The 17,206-nt window shown below is 40.1% G+C and overlaps 1 protein-coding gene across 4 annotated transcripts in view; it reads right to left on the bottom strand.

Moving 5' to 3' along the window:
* The window catches only part of SUMF1 (sulfatase modifying factor 1), an 87,687-nt gene that overhangs the window by 17,210 nt on the left and 53,271 nt on the right, over positions 1-17,206 (bottom strand). The window contains exon 8 of one of the 4 annotated variants that reach the window (XM_046637511.1): positions 3,699-3,750. The exons of the other annotated variants lie outside the window; for them this stretch is intronic. Within the exon in view, the coding sequence (XP_046493467.1) occupies positions 3,699-3,750 (52 nt within the window). The remainder of the gene's footprint in view (positions 1-3,698; positions 3,751-17,206) is intronic. 4 annotated transcript variants of the gene reach the window in all.

Here is a 17,206-nt window from a genome sequence, read left to right as displayed (position 1 = left end):
CTTTTTCTCCTGCTGCTTTCAAGATTTTCTCTTTGTTTATCAACCATGTGACTATGTTTTGTCTAGGAAGATTTCTCTTTGTGTTCATCCTAAAGTTCATTGAACTTCTTGGATCTGTAGATAATTTTCATCAAGTTTGAAAAGTATTTAGATAATTTCTTCAAAAATATTTTGAGGGCCAGCCCCATGGCCAAGTGGTTAAGTTTGCACGCTCAGCTTCGGTGGTCCAGGGTTTCACCAGTTCAGATCCTGGACACGGACATGACACCGCTCATCAGGCCATGTTGAGGTAGTGTCCCACATAGCACAACCAGAGGGACCACAACTACAGTATACAACTATGTCCTAGGGGGCTTTGGGGAGAAAAAAAAGATTGGTAACAGATGTTAGCTCAGGTGTCAATCTTAAAAAAAAAAACCATTTTGTCCCTTTCTCTCTCTCCTCTCCATCTGGGATTCCCATCACACATGTTTTGGAATTATGTTGAGATGCTCAATATTGTCACACAGGGCTTTGTTGATTTTTCTCCAAATCTTTTTTCCTCTCTGTTCTTTGGTTTGGAATTTTCTCTTGATTTACCTTCATGTTCACTGATTCTTTCTTCTACCATTTCTAATCTGCTATTGACTCCATCTAGAAAACTTTTCATTTCAGTTATCATAGTTTTCGATTCTAGAAATTTCACTTGGTTCTTTTTCTATCATTTTCATTTGTCTGTTGTGATTCTCTAGTTGTTGACTCACATCATATGTTCTAATTCTTTGAATACATTTTCCTTTAGTTCTTAAATATAATTATAGTAGGTGCTTTTAGGTCTTTGTTAAATCCAATATCTGGGCCTACTCAGAGTCAGTTTCTCTTTATCTAACTTTTTTCCTTAGTATGGGTGACACTTTCCTGTTAGTTTGCATGTTTATTACTTTTTAGGTGAAAACTAGACATTTGGATTATATATACACACACCCACATACATACATATACATACATCTATATAAAAATATATATCTCGGGGCCGGCCCCACGGCCAAGTGGTTAAGTTCATGAGCTCCGCTTTGGCAGCCCAGGGTTTCACGGGTTCAGATCCTGGGCGTGGACATGGCATCACTCATATTGAGGCAATGTCCCACATGCCACAACTAGAGGGACCCATAACTAAAAAATATACAACTATATGGGGGTGTTTGGGGGGGAAAAGCAGAAAAAAAAAAAGACTGGCAACGGTTGTTAGCTCAGGTGCCAATCTTTAAAAAAGAAAATATATATATATCATGCATATATATACCATATATATATATATATATATACATGCCACACATGCACACGAACACACATATATATACAAAAAATAGCAACTTTAGAATGATTGTGTAAGGTCATATCTCTAATATATTCCTCAATACACACACACATGTACACAAGTAGACACACACACACACATACACATGCTAGTAGCTCTACTTCTGATTGAACCATGACTGACAGAGTTAATAGCTGTTGAAGCTGAGTTACAGTTATGTTCTCTTAACTCTTACTAATTAGCATTTCCATAACAAAATCCTAAAAAAAAACCCATATATTTATATATGCTAGTGTAAGCATAGACTATCTTTACAAAAGGATTCACTAAAGAACTACTGACAATGTGGCCTAAAGAGAAAAGAAGGAAGGGGTTGAAAGACAAAGCTAGGAGTTTTGTACCTTTTGAAATTCACATTCCTGAACTACCTATTCATTTTTCCAGTGAAAAAAAAGAAATGCATTAACTGCAATAAAAACTAAAATGCTCTAGCATGTATTGGTCCTGCTTCAGTGACACTCAGAAATAACACTTTATTGAAGCTTAAAAAAATCTTTTACTTTGTGTATACTATCTCCTCATTATACTCAATTCTTACTACTAAATAGCACAACACATTTCTCAAAGCAGGGAATAAGAGCCTCTGTATAAGGATTGACCACCACATTGTAGACTTTCCTGTTCATACCCATCAGCCCTTTAAGAATCAAGTAAGTGAGGGATAACTCCACTGGTATTCAGATGCTAGCTGCTAGCCTTTCAGCTACTGTCAGTGTGGGCAGCTTTGGAAAGACTATTTGGTTTAAAACTCTTAAGACTATTCCTTTTAACACTAAAGGGAATCAGAGCTAAACAGAAAAGGTGGGAGCAGTGGATTTACTCCTGGATGACAAGATCCAGGTTGTTCGAAATCGGAAGATGCCTTTGCGATCAGCTAGTCCAAAAGCTCCCCATCTGAGCTCTTTGGATCTGAGAAAACAAAATGAGATCTCTTGAACTTGTTCAAGATTTCAAAGAGACTTTTTAAAGACCTCATACATTTATCTATGAAAAAGTTGCTCTGGCTAACCAAATCAGATGTTTTTTAGGCCCTAGTCAGTCCTTCCTATCTTATTAACATCATTTCTTAACATCACCTTCTACCATGAAGCCCCAGGACAACAAATTTCTCATGTCCTCCAACGAGACACTTGATTCTCTCTGCCTAATATGCCCAGCCCCACTGTTCATTAAACTCTTATTCGTCTTGCAAGATCCACTTTGACTGCTATCTCTTAATGAAGAGCACGGGCTCTGGAGTCACATTACACGCCTGGGTTCAAATCAAGGCTCTGACACTGACTGTGAGAGAGGTCTAATTAGGTAACCCCTCTATGTCCCAGGTTCCTCCTCTGTAAAATGGAGATGATAACAGTACGTACTTCATTGGACTGATGTGGGGATTAAATGAGCTAATGCATACAAAGCACTTAACAAGTAATAAACAATAAATACACAGTTGTTGTTGTTGTTGTTACTACTACACATTATTAGCTCATGACTAACTCAGGTTTCCCGAAGATGCCCATTAACTTAATAATCTAGGTGTGGTACATTTAGGTACATTTAGGTACTCCTAAAATTCCAAAACCACAGAGATCACTGATCCAGTTTTCCTAAGGACAAACCCCCAGAGGAAGTCCAAATTCTAATAAAATAGCTGACATGTTAATAACCTTGTAGAAGGAAGACAGACTATTGCATGTTGCAATGAAATTCACATAGCTAGTCACAGTGTGGAGAGGCTGTCACCACAGCATCACTTAGAACAGCATGAACATTTTTAATGTAAAACCAACACAAAAACATTCTGGGGGCCATAGAAAGAGTAGAGTGAACTTCACCCCAAGAAGCTTTTAAAAGTCTGAAAATGTGATTTGCCTTTGCACTACTTTCTCTCCCCTTGCCAGGTCCAAATGATGCACAAACACCTGAGGAGAAAATTGAAATTCCTTTTTTTCAATTTGACAATGGTAGCTAGCCTTTATTTAGGAACATTTCTGAGGAGACCCAACAATCCTATGAATATCTTAAAGTGTTTTAAACATTATTTTCATCTACAGATTAGATACTGCTTAAGACAAACCAACGATAACAATAATAGCTTTGAAAAAGCAATGGACACCCAGATAAAGCACTGAATTAGGGAAGGTCATACCTACTTCTCACTGAGCCTTCCTCCATTTCATTACACTCTATCCAGCTGCTCGCCAGAATCCTGAGGAGTAATTCTCCATTCCTCCCTCTCCCTCACCCCCATGTCCAGCTGGTCTGATTAGCTCTACCTCCAAAGCTGATCTCTAATTGACGGTGGCTCATTATCTCCATGGTAACCACCTTGGTCCAAACCACCATTTCTCACCTGGATTATTACAAGAGCCTCCTAACAGGTCTTGCAGCTTCCAGAATGGTACCTAGTAGGAACACAATATATATTTGTAGAATAAATAAAAGACTATGATATTGTGAAAGAAGCCAGACAAAGAAGAGTACAGACTGTATGATTCCATTTATCTCAACTCTAAAAAATACAAATTAGTCTACTGTGACAGAAGGAAGGATAGTGGTTGTTTGCGTATGGAAGACAGAGGGGCAGGGTGGAGGGATTACCACTGGGCCCTGGGTAACTTTTGGGGGATGTACATGTTCACTGTCTAGATTGTGGAGGTTTCATGGATGTGTGTGAGTGTGTATATATATATATATATATATATATATTTGATCAGTTTATATATGTGTGTGTATATTTATATATATCTGTTTATATACATATATATCTCGATCAGTTATATATATATAATTTGATCAAATTTATATATACAGTTTATACATATACAATTTGATATATATATTTATATATATAAACTAATCAAACTGTACACTTTAGATATGTGAAATTTATTGTATGCCAATTGTACCACAATAAAGCTGCTTTTTAAAATGAAAATAAACAAAAAAGCTGTGGTATTTTTAATAAAATATAAAGTGTGGCATTTGCTTCAAATAATCCAGGGGAGGATGGGGAGCGGGGATGAGTGGGTAGAACTATAGATGAAAACAAGATTAGCCGTGAGTTGATAATTATTAGACCTGGGTTCTAAGGACATGGGAGTTTAACGTATTATTCTCTCTACTTTTGCATACTTGAAAGGTCCTATAATAAAAACAATTTGTGTCTGTGTGTGTGAGGAAGATTGGCCCTGAGCTAACATCTATTCAATCTCCCCCTTTGTGCTTGAGGAAGACTGTTGCTGAGCTAACAGCTATTGCCAGTCCTCCTGTTTTGTATGTGGGACGCCACCACAGCACAGCTTGATAAGCAGTGTGTAGGTTTGGGCCCAGGATCTGAACCTGCAAACCCCAGGCTGCCAAAGTGAGAACTTAACCACCACACCACCAGGCCAGCCCCAATAAAAACAATTTTTAAGTTAGCAGATAGAAAATCATAAGCCAGGATAAACTACGAGAAGAAAAACAACTATAGCTTCCAGAGCTAGGAGTCAAAGACTTCCTTGGAAGTTTAAGTGCAGGGAAATGCGGAGTTTAAAAGGACAGATTTTATTTTAAACGCTATAATCCTGAGAAGCACGTATGTTCCTGTAAGAGCTAAGTCATCTTTGCCCTGGTTGCCTAAAAGCTGGGTTCTCTTGCACACTTGACTTCTAGTCAAGTCTTCAAACTGTCAGATCACCCGGGCTCCCACGGGAATGGGCCTGGCAGCCTGAAGTTTAGGATAAAAAAGAAAAGATCTTGCCCATCTGAAGCACTCCCTGCTTGCTGAAGTGGCATCCTTGTTAAGTCACCAGGTACTACAGCAATGGGCAGCTCAGAAACACACAAACAGGAGCAGCATTTTATCTTCTTTTTCTTCAAGCTTCTGCTCACGTGTCTCCTAAAAGGAGTCTCATTTCCATCATCTTAACCATTTTTAAGGAAAGGAACTCTCTGCCTACCTTTGTTTAAAGCATACTAACTCTTATCATCTCATTTGATCCTCACAATAACCTTAGGAAGCAGGAAGTATCATTATCCTCATTTTAAGGATGAAGAATAATGAAACTGATGGGCTGGCCTGGTGGTGCAACAGTTAAGTGTGCACGTTCCACTCCGGAGGCCCAGGGTTCACCCGTTTGGATCCTGGGTGTGGACATGGCACCGCATGGCAAGCCACACTGTGGTAGGCATCCCACGTATAAAGTAGAGGAAGATGGGCATGGATGTTAGCTCAGGGCCAGTCTTCCTCAGCAAAAAGAGGAGGATTGGCAGCAGATGTCAGCTCAGGGCTAATCTTCCTCAAAAAAAATAAAAAATAATGAAACTGAGAGAGACAAAAGAAATGGACTATCCAAGGTCACACAGCTAGCAAGTGACAAAACCAGGCATCGAGGTCCACCCATCTCTTTGCCTGTCCAGCTGACTACCTTCTGGGTGTAGAAGCAACTCAGACCAAGGTGCATAAGTGAAAAAAAGTCAAAATCCCAGCAATTCAGTTTTTTTTACCCAATGTCAAACATGACAAAGGATTTTAAAAGTGGGTAGATGAAACCATTACTTCAAATAAAGCATTTTCAATTCTGTGTGATTTTATTTATCCCCTAGCACAAAGACCAATGAAGAAGAAACTGCAATTAGCTTTAGACATCGCACGGGGAGAGGAAAAGGAAGGTGACGCCCAAAGAAAGGTCAAAGAAAGAAAAACAGAGATCAAATTGGAAAGAATAGCACATTAAACACACAAACCAAATTAACAACCCCCGCAGAATTTTCTCTGTAAAACCAGCATGCCCTGTGTGGTGATTATCCTGTTAGTGAAATGAATGAAAACAGTCATTTCCTCCACGCTACTTGTTTCACCCACGTTGGGTTAAAAAAGAAGGGAATTTTCAAAACTGTATTAAACTTGCTCACACTGGGATGGTTCTCCATCTTCCAATAAAAAAATGTCACTTTCATAGCCCAAGGTCTACAGTAACAATTCTTGCTTTAGGAGTAATACATAAAACCTGGTATTTAAAACACCAATTTCAGTTGTAGCAGCTAACATTTACTGAGTACATACTATAATCAGGTATTGTTTTTAATGTTTTTAATCTGTAAAGTGATCCTTTGACGTAGGTTCTATTAGTGGTAGGGCAACCATATAATTTATTGTCCAAATACGGATGCTTTTGGGAGAGAAAGGGGAGCTATCAACAATCATGCCAGGCACAGGCATAAACCAGCAATGTTCGGACACCCAATCATTAGCCCCAGGTTGCAAACGGAGAATTGAGGAACAGAAAGGTAAAATAGCCTATCCAAGGTCACATAGCTGGCAAGCCGAGGAGCCAGGGTTCAAGCCCAGGCCATCTGGCTCTGGGCTCACGCTCAGCCACTCTGCCATGGGCACCTTGTGAGCTGATATAGTATCATATTTTTTAAATAAAGCATTCCACTGTTCCAGCTTGAAGTGCACAAACTTTTCTGTATTTCACAAGTTCACTGCAAGAAAATGGCTAAAACCCAAGGAGAACTGTGAGTCAAGAGTTTGTATTTTTAACAATAAAGACATTCATTAGCTTTTGAATAGAGTTGAAATATGTCCCTTGTTAGATGTGCTTCTCCTAATGTACTTCTCTCAGCATATGGCATGGCTTATTTCACTTAGGAATAAATATACATTTAAAGCAGCAACACCTACCAGTTAAACAGACATCCATACTTAGACTGATACCACAGATGCCTTCAGTGGTTTCACTGGCTCAAACCCCACTAGGTTTCTGGGTCGCTCAACCTCATACCATGGAAGCAACTGTTCCATTTCATAGACCTGCTTGTAAAGTCTCATCTTCTCTTGTGTATTACTGGAATGGTTTTCAAAAACCTCCAAGGAAAAATTATGCCCCAGAAATAAAGTGATACAGTTCAACATTTTCCTTTCACTGCAAAATAAACTATAGGCATCATAAAACCTCAATGAGCCACCATGTCAGGTAGGTAGAAAGTGTTTTTGTTGTATATATGAGACTGCTTGTAGACATGCTTCATAAGGCAACATAATGTTGGTGTGTTTCACATTATCTTGTTTCTTGAGTCCCTCAGTGACATCACTGTCCTTCGTCTTACAGTTCTTTCTGCATCTTCCCTCAGACACTACAAGGCTTGCTTCATCACTCCATTTGGTGTCTCTGTCAAGTGACACTTCACCAGAGAGGCTGAAAGACCCACCCTCCCTCCGCCCCCATCACTATCTCCGCTTACCCACTATCTCCCCTTCTTCCTAGCTGTGGTATCAAAAAATACATATTTGGTTTTGTCCTTGGTTCCTGGAACAGAGCTCGTGAAACTCTTGGAATGTCCTGAGCGAGGACTGTCTTTCTTTTCTGGCTATTCCTGAGCTTTATCCTTTATAATTAACCAGTAATCATAAGAAAAGTGCTTTCCTGAATTCTAGAGTGAGTTGTTCTGGAGAAGTGCCAAACCTGAGGAAGGGATCATGAGAACCCTCAAATTCACAGTCTGCCAGGCAGAAGTGTGGCTGGACTGGGTAACCCATTCGCAGCTGGCATCTAAAATGGGGGCAATCTTGTAGCACTGAGCCCTTAATCTGTGATGTCTGCGCTAACTCCAAGAGTTAGTATCAAAACCGGATTGAATTGCTCGACACCCAGTTGGTGTTGAAGAATTAAATGTGGAAAAATGGCACGTATTTGGTGTCAGAAAAAACCACGCATTTGGTGTCAGAATAGCGCCAGAAAAAACGAAGTACACTAGCACTTAGCACCTTGCGACAAACGACAGATTGATTTCTTTCTCCCACTAGAAGGCAGGCACCTTGACAGCACTGACTTTGCTCTGTTCACTGCTTTATTGCTGGAGCCTTAAATAGTGTCTGAGATTATAGATATCAATAACTATTTGCTGAATTAGTGGATGATCACCCTGAACTTCAGTTTCTAGGTAATGACTCTTGGCCAGAGAGTAGAGATTCAGCAAAGGGGAGAAAGATAGAAGGAAGAGAAAGATGGGAAAGGTCCCTGTGGTACAATGGGAAATACATATTTAATCTTTGTACAGGCTCCTGTTACATAGCTCCTAAAACCCTTAGAATCTCTGGAGTGATGAGTGTCTTCTGTGTGCTAATAAGACAGCTGGTAGTTAAAGGTCCCTAGAGAGCTTCAGGATGGAGGCTGGTCAACCAGAAAGACCAATAATAATGACCAGCCTCCCTTAGTAGTGGGTTGGAACTTTCAGCTCCACCCTGACCTCCAGGGAGGGGAGAGGGGCTGGTGATTGGAGTTAATCACCAATGGCAAATGATTTAATCAATCATACCTATGTAATGAAACCTCCATAAAAAACCCTAAGTGTTGGGCTTGGAAAGTTTCAGAGGTACTACCAGAATGGTAGTACCTCTCAACTTCATGGGGACAGAGCTCCTGTTCTTGAGACCCTTCTGGACCTTGCCCTATGTACCTCTTCATCCAGCTGTTCATCTGTATTTTATAATAAACCAGTGATAGTAAGTAAAGTATCTTCCTGAGTTCTGTGAGCAGTTCTGGCAAATTACTGAACCTGAAAGGGATGTTGTGGAAACTCCTGACTTTGTAGCCAACTCGGACAGAAGTGGGTACTCTGGGCACCCAATACCTGTGATTGGCATTGAAGTGGGGGCAGACTTGTGGGACTGAGCCCTTAAACCTGTGGAGTCTGATGCTAAATCTGGGTGGTTATGTCAGACTTGAACTGAATTGCAGGACACCTAGTTGATGTCCAGAGAGTTGAAGAGTTGGTTGTTGGTGTGGGAAAAAACCATACACTTGGTGGCAGAAGCATTCTAAGTGAAAACAGTTCAGCCCATTTATGATTCATCAATATAAAAGCACAAAATAAAAAGTCCTGAGCTTAAGATCGACTGTGAGTAGAAAATAACAGTGAAAAAACTGCAGAGACCCAACAGGATGAGCCAAGGCAAGGGAGCTTCACCAAGGAGCCACTACACAGGCCAGGAAGGTAGGAGAACCAGCATCTAGTTCTGGCTCTGTCAATTTACTCTTGGCCTGAGTTTTCTCATTTGTGAAATGCGGGTGCTGCACTAGAGACCTTATGAGGCCCACCCTCCATCATCCTTCTACACAAGCTGGTGGATACATCCTCAGATCCTTCCATCTTGAAGCTTCCCCATCCCAATCACTTCACTTCCTCCAGGGATCCTTTCCACAGATCCTTGCCAAGATGGGAGATAAGCAACTATAATTTTCTTTCAGGTGCCTCATTCAAGGACCTCAACTTTTTTTAAATTGTGGTGAAATACATATAACATAAAACTTACCATTTTAACCACTTTTAAGTATACAGTTCAGTGGTATTACGTACATTTAGATTGTCATCCAATCAACATCACCACCCACCTCCAGCACTCTTTTCATCTTGCAAAACTGAAACTCTATCCATTAAACACTAACTCCCCATTCTCCCCTCTCCATAGCTCCTGGCAAACTTTCTATCTCTATGAATTTAACTGCTCTAGGCACCTCATATAAGTGGAATCATACAATATTTGTCTTTTTGTGAATGGCTTATTTCACTTAGCATAATGCCCTCAGGGTTCATCCATGTTGTCACATGTGTCAGAATTTCCTTCCTTTTTAAGGCTGAATAATATTCCATTGTATGTATATACCAAATTTTCATCATCCATTCATCCATCGATGGACACTTAGATTGCTTCACCTTTTGGCTATTGTGAATGCTGCTGCTATAAACAAGGGTGTACAAATATCTCTTCAAGACCTTGCTTTCAGTTCTTTTGAGTACATACCCAGAAGTGGAATTGCTGGAGCATACAGTTCTATTTTTAATATTCTGAAGAACCACTAGGCTGTTTTCCATAGCAGCTGCACCATTTTACATTCCCATCACAGTGCATAAAACTTCCAATTTCTCCACATCCTTACCAACACTTGTTATTTTACTTTTTAAAATAGTAGCCATCATACTAGGTATGAGGTGGCCAAGAGCCTCAACTCTTACAACCACACTATCCAACTTCCAGGCAGGCAGGAGAGAGAGAAGAAAAAGCAGCGAGGTCGAGGAAAATGGTTAAAACTCTGATCTCTACAATGGTAGATACATATGATCTATTTAAGAGGCATGGACTATAATAATTGTGAAAAGAAATAGTAGTTTTTCAATACAAGGCCATGAAACATCTGGGTGCTGAAAACTAGTCAACCTAAACACAGAAGAAGCAACCATTAAGAGAAAAGAAGTAGCACACTGCATTTCTGCCACAAAGAACTAGCTTTCTCATCACCTGCAAATAGCCATATACTGCTAAATGAAATCTGTCATCAAATAATGCAGATGGTTCTTTAATTTCAGAAAGCTTAATATGCTAACGTACAACACAAAAGAACATTCACAGTCTATCGAATCCTGGATGGATTAGTTCTAAAGTACAGAGAAATCAGTTTGTTTCATCCTAAATAATGCATGGTATATAGCAGTAGCAACCTAACGAAAGGTAACTTCTGGGTCAACTAAAACCAAGCCACCAATATGGCAGGGTACGGACCACATTTGCTGAAAGGTTTGCTCCAGACCCAATCACTTCCATCTCTCAGAACAATGATGTAAAACTGTTCAGTCCTGCTGGCAAAGCCACATATGGCTCTAAGCATTGCTTGAAGTGAGAAAAATAAACACAATTTAGTCTTCCTAAGGATTTCATTTATCACATTCTCTTATACTCACAATCTTCTGTGTTCTTCAGTGACAACTCATTAGCAAGTTATGAGAGTAAAGCAATTAGCTGATACCAAATGGTATTTTTAGTTAAACATTATTTTCAAAGAATACTTAAAGACTTTCATGATTTCATTTTGGATGTTCTGAAAGTGGACAAGGGCTAAGTGCCCAGTTCTGTACGTTCTGCTGCTTCCTTAGAAGCAGTATTTATAACTGCAGGCTACTAGATGACTTATCCCCTTTCCACATCCCTCAAAAGGTCTAGAATAAACGTGGATTAGGTTTCAGAATGAGACGTCATTTCGTAGCTTGTTAGCTTATTGTATTTAAATTTTCATTACTCCTAAAATACAGGAGTCATAATTAAGATTTAAAGTGCTTACTACATACCAGCCACTACACTAAACATTTTCTTTGTAGCATCTCACTGAGACCTCTCAGTAACTCCACAAAGGATACTACTATTTCCTCACTTACAAATGAGGAAGCTGAGTGAGAATTTAAGTGACTTGTCCCAGCTTATTTAGCTAGTAGGCAGCGGAACTAGGAAACCAGGTCCAACTCCAAATCTGCATGCTTTCAATCATCATGCTATACTTCCTCCTTACATATCATTAAATATATATGCATGCATATATAATTAGATGCATTTGCTTGATTCCTTAACATCTGTAAGCTCCAGGAGTGCAAGGGGATCGTGTCTGTTCTGGGATATCCAGAACCCAATACACAAGTCTGGCATTCAGGAGACTGCCAGTGAATTTTGCTGAATGGATAAAAGTATATACTGATAGAGAAATCACACATGTGGATATGTATATACCTCTATTATAAATGTGTCCACATAACCAGATGAAAAAAAATCCCCAGAATGACCTGATAAAAAAGATGATTTAACTGTTCTATTTTTCTCTTCTCAATAACATGGTTTTATTTCCAGATCCTTAGGGAAAGAACAAATGAGTCACACTATAGCATAGGGAGTCATGAAAGGTAAAGCTATGGAAATGGAAAATGACATTACATTACTTTACAGTTCATTAACAAGTCAAAATGTTAGGTACAAAAATCGACTTGCCAAACCAATAATTTTTAAGAACACTTTAGTGGAAATAAGAGATGAGAAAGGTAAGAAGGACAAGAAACTGACGTAAAATCTCAAGATATAAAAAACCATAGGCATAATTCACTGCCTCTCCCGTGCTTTTGGAAGAAGCTACTGCATGACACAGCAATTCACGTCTTAAATTTATCTTTCATATTTATAACACTTCCTGAAATTCCTGACTTAACGTATGCAGTTTGTGATAAAATACTACAAGGAAGTTAAGCAGCCTTTCACATTTTGTATTTCAAATAACATCTGGAGTCCAGCACAGCGGACAAGTCTCAAGATCAGAAGAACTAGGATGCAGTCTTGACTCTGCAAATCAAACTCAAAATCTGGGGCAAAGTTAAGACCTCTCTCCACTCCAAGAATTACCATAAGAAATGAGACTAAGACCACATGCCTCCTTTTGCACAATCAGGAATATTTGGAGGATATGAGAAATAAAGAGAGACAGACAGACAGAGAAAGCACTTTGAGCTCTTCAGCGGGGGGAAAAGCCTCTATAAATGTAGAGTATAAGCACTTAGACTTGACTCCTCACAAAAGCACTAGGCAGTCTGGGTAAAGTCAGCTATTACACAAGGATGCAAGGTCTGAGGCATCTCTCTTCTTTAGTAACCCAGAACACATTTTACACTAATAATATAAAAAACTAGAGCGGAGAAGGGCCTGGGGGACCGTCTTCAAGTTGACAGAAACCACACTTTTTCTTCCCAAACAATTTGTAATGATTCCATTTCTGATTTAGGAGTGCAGTGAGAAAACTTTATGAATACGGACTATTGTCAGTGAAAACCTGTAAACAGGAGAATTATTCTGTGCGTTGGAAGATACATGTATGTTAAGTTAGCCTTTGTTGACTGCCAAAGGTGATGAGATAGAGGCCTTAGCTGAAAATGTTAAGCATAAATTAGGGGCTGAGATATTAATTGTAATACCAAGAAAAAAGTCTGTCCAGGGAAACCTCGGAGTATGAAGAAGATGGGAAGGGAGGCCCCCAGAGGTGGAAGACAGGATGCCATGCCTGGTTGAGAGGGTTTGGCCCTGGAAGCACTGCCTAAGCTTATGGCTGTCAATTCATACCTCAAACCACACCAAGACAGGAAATAAAATCCTCAAGCAACTGACCCATAATGGTGGCCTACTTCCACTTAGAATTTGGCAAGTACCCCTCCTCTGCCCAGCAAAGCTGCTCAGACCTGGCCTGTCAGTTGTGGACCCAAATAAATAAGGGAGCCAAGTGACAGAGACTCCGCAAGCCCTCCCACTCTCCTTTCCCCAAGGCCCTTTCCAGGTAAACAGAGGTACAAGGGAAGCAATAAACAACCTTCGAAAGGAAGCCAAAAACCCAGGCTTTGGTTCTGACTCCCTAAGTGTCAGTGGGGCAAAAACCATGAAACCTTACCATGAAAGTAAGGAACCATAATTAGGGATTTTGAAATTCAAACTCCCTGTAGGCACACTATTGGATGTTTATGTCTGCCCCTAGCACAGAGCAAGCCCTCAGTAAATGCTTATTAAATAAATGAAAGAAAAATAACACAATCTGGTCTAACAAACAACACAAGGAAGTGCTGAAGGGGAGAGGATTTTCAAGAAGGAAACATTCTGACCGAGAGGTGCTTAGAAAAAGAGAGCTAGCTTTCGTTTACAGAGTGCTTACTATGGGGCAGGCACAGTGCGAAGTGCTCTAACCTCTTCTTAATCCTCAGAACAACCCAATGTCCTTAAATTTTATTGTTCCTCCCATATTATAGATGAGGAAACAGAATCAAAAGATGTCACCTCCTTCCTCCAAGGCCACCATGCCATCAAGTAGCAGAACTAAGATGTGGACCTCGGTCTGAATCATTTTAAAACTAGTCCTCTTAACCATGTTACTACCAGCTTCCTCATCCATCTTTGCCTACTTTCCAAGCCAGCACCAGACCCCAGGGCACTTGTCCAGATTTACTGCGCCCACGAATGGCCTGCTACATCCCTCGCAAAATTTACAGATGAAGCACTAAGCCGAACAAGGGAGAGATGACTCACCTACAGCCCTACGACATTTTAAAGCTAAATCTCAGATGGAAACCCAGGCTACCGGCCTCTGCTTTTGTCACGTAACAACGGTTCTGGTATTCAGTGCAGCAGGAAGAACTTGACTAAGGACAGCAAATAACCACATTAGCAGACTCTTCACTCCTTCCATTTAACGTTTCTGTTATAACCCCAACCCACCTTCTGCTACCACAATCTTAGAACACGTGGTTCTCCCTTCCCAGGAGTGCTATACACTGTGACAAAAGATAGCTAATAAAAGCCGTTTTACCGAGCATACCAAAGGAAGCAAGACAATTTACAAGTCACTCTCCAAAGCCCCTAGCCGCTGAGCTAACAGAAATTGTTTAGGCAGTTCTAACACTCCCATGAGGAGGGAAAGAATACACTGCAGCAAAACTGAAAGAAACAGGGCACGAGTGCATGCACACATACAGACATGCACACACACTCTCCTCTCACTGCTTTTACTTTTACTTCGAGCATGGAAAAGCCACGACACTTCAGGACTGAAGGGCAAGTTGAGGGCAGCTGTGGCTTAGGATACCGATGGCTACACATTTACTTCAAGAAACTGAAAGCAGGCATGGTGCTGGTACAAAAACAGGCACACACATCAATGGAACAGAACTGAAAGCCCAGAAATAAAACCACACATCTTCGACAAAGGTGCCAAGCACACACAATGGAGAAAAGACAGTCTCTTCAATAAATGGTGTTGGGAAAACTGGACAGCCACATGCAAAAGAATGAAAGTAGACCATTATCTCATGCCATACACAAAAATAAACTCAAAATGGATCAAAGACTTGAAGATAAGTCCTGAAACTATAAAACTTCTGGAAGATAATATTGGTAGTACACTCTTTGACATCGAACTAAAAAGGATCTTTTCGAATACCATGTCTTCTCAGATAAGGGAAACAAAAGAAAAAATAAACAAGTGGGAGTTCATCAGACTAAAGAGCTTCTGCAAGGCAAAAGAAACTAGAATCAAAACAAAGAGACAACTCACCAATTGGGAGAAAATATTTGCAAATCATATATCTGCCAAGGGATTAATCTCCATAATACATGAGGAACTCATACAACTGAACAATAAAAAAACAAACTGATCAAATAATGGGCAGAGGATATGAACAGGTATTTTTCCAAAGAAGATATACAGATGGCCAATAAACACATGAAAAGATGTTCAACATCACTAATCATCAGGGAAATGCAAATCAAAACTACACTGAGATACCACTTTACGCGTGTTAAAATGGCAATAATCAGTAAGACTAAAAATAAGAAATGTTGGAGAGGGTGTGGAGAGAAGGGAACCCTCATACACTGCTGGTGGGAATGCAAACTGGTGCAGCCACTATGGAAAACAGTATGGAGATTCCTCAAAAAACTAAAAATAGAAATATCATATGACCCAGCTATGCCACTACTGGGTATCTACCCAAACAATTTGGAATCAACAATCCAGAGTAACATAAGCGCCCCTATGTTCGTTGCAGCACTATTCACAATAGCTAAGACATGGAAACAATCCAAGTACCCGTCGACTGATGATTGCATAAAGAAGATGTGGTGTGTATATATATATAGTGTGTATATATATATATATACATGTTCACACAATGGAATACTACTCAGCCATAAAAAAGACAAAATCATCCCATTTGCAATAACATGGAAGGACCTGGAGGGAATTACGCTAAGCGAAATAAGCCAGTCTGAGAAAGACAAACACCAGATAATTTCACTCATATGTGGAATATAAACAAACACATGGACAAAGAAAACAGTTCAGTGGTTACCAGGGGAAGGGGAGTAGGGGGCAGGCACAGGGGGTGAAGGGGAACACTTATGTGGTGACAGTCAAGAAATAATGTACAACTGAAATCTCACATTGATGTAAACTATTATGAACCCAATTAAAAAAAGAAAAAGAAAAGAAACAAAGCAGCAGGGAGAGAAAGGACGAAAACCCTTTCTCCGCTTACCAAGAATTTCTCAAAAGGCTGTGTCCTGTCTTTTCTTATGTCTGGATGTCAAGGACCTAGCAGAGTGGCTTCTCCAACTGCTGCCATCCTTTCTAAGGGCGCCTCCTTGGAGAAGGCTTCCCAGCTCCAACCAGCAGAGAGCTGGCAGAGGCTCCCACCTCAACTGTATCAGCAACAATTCTCAGCACAGCGCCTTCTGACTTATCTATCACTCCCCAGCTTCTCCCGGGAACTCCAGCTTCCTAACAGCCAGGCCTGTCTCATGCCTCTTACATTCGCAAGAACGGATACAGTCTGATAACACAGGAAGTCCTCAGCAAACGTGGGCTGACCCTAGGGCTGCTGGGCTCTGCTATGAACCTTGTCCCATTCACATTGTATGAATGACAAAAACCCAGCCAAATCTGTCGATTATAATAAGCTGGAAGGGACAGCTACTACCATAAATCACAGCACTGATAGTGGCAATGATGTTTATAAGCTGTCTCTCAAGGTTGAAACCCATAAAAAATTTGAATTTGATGGTGAGAAGAGATAGGCTCTGCATTAAGTTTCAAAATGCAGCTACAAAACATAAAGAGAAAATTCCAGAGAGTTTTTTTAAACTACTTTTTAAAAAATAGCTGCATACAAAATAGCTGCATAGCAACAATATTTGGGGAGTCTTAGCCTAAAATCAATATATACAGAGGACAATAAGATAAAAGGGATAAAAATAATACACAAATAATAAATTAATTAAAAGGGAACTTTTATTTGGCTACAAGCTGATTAGGGGCCAACAGTGAGAGGCTGCTCTTCCTGTTGCTGCTGCTGCTCCTCATAATAACAGTACTAGGACACGCAGGAGTAGTATAGTACTAATAATGATTAAAACAGAAGCTGTCATGTACTGTGTGCTTGCTATCTGCCAAATACTATGCTAAGTGACTACAAACACTCTCTCAGTTCCTCACAACTCTACAAGGCAGGAATCTTCATCTCCATTTA

Source organism: Equus quagga, chromosome 1 (genome assembly GCF_021613505.1).
Source record: "Equus quagga isolate Etosha38 chromosome 1, UCLA_HA_Equagga_1.0, whole genome shotgun sequence".
Lineage (NCBI taxonomy): Eukaryota > Metazoa > Chordata > Mammalia > Perissodactyla > Equidae > Equus > Equus quagga.
The sequence above is the reverse complement of the archived record's forward strand: the minus strand, read 5'-3'. Positions and strand labels throughout refer to the sequence as shown.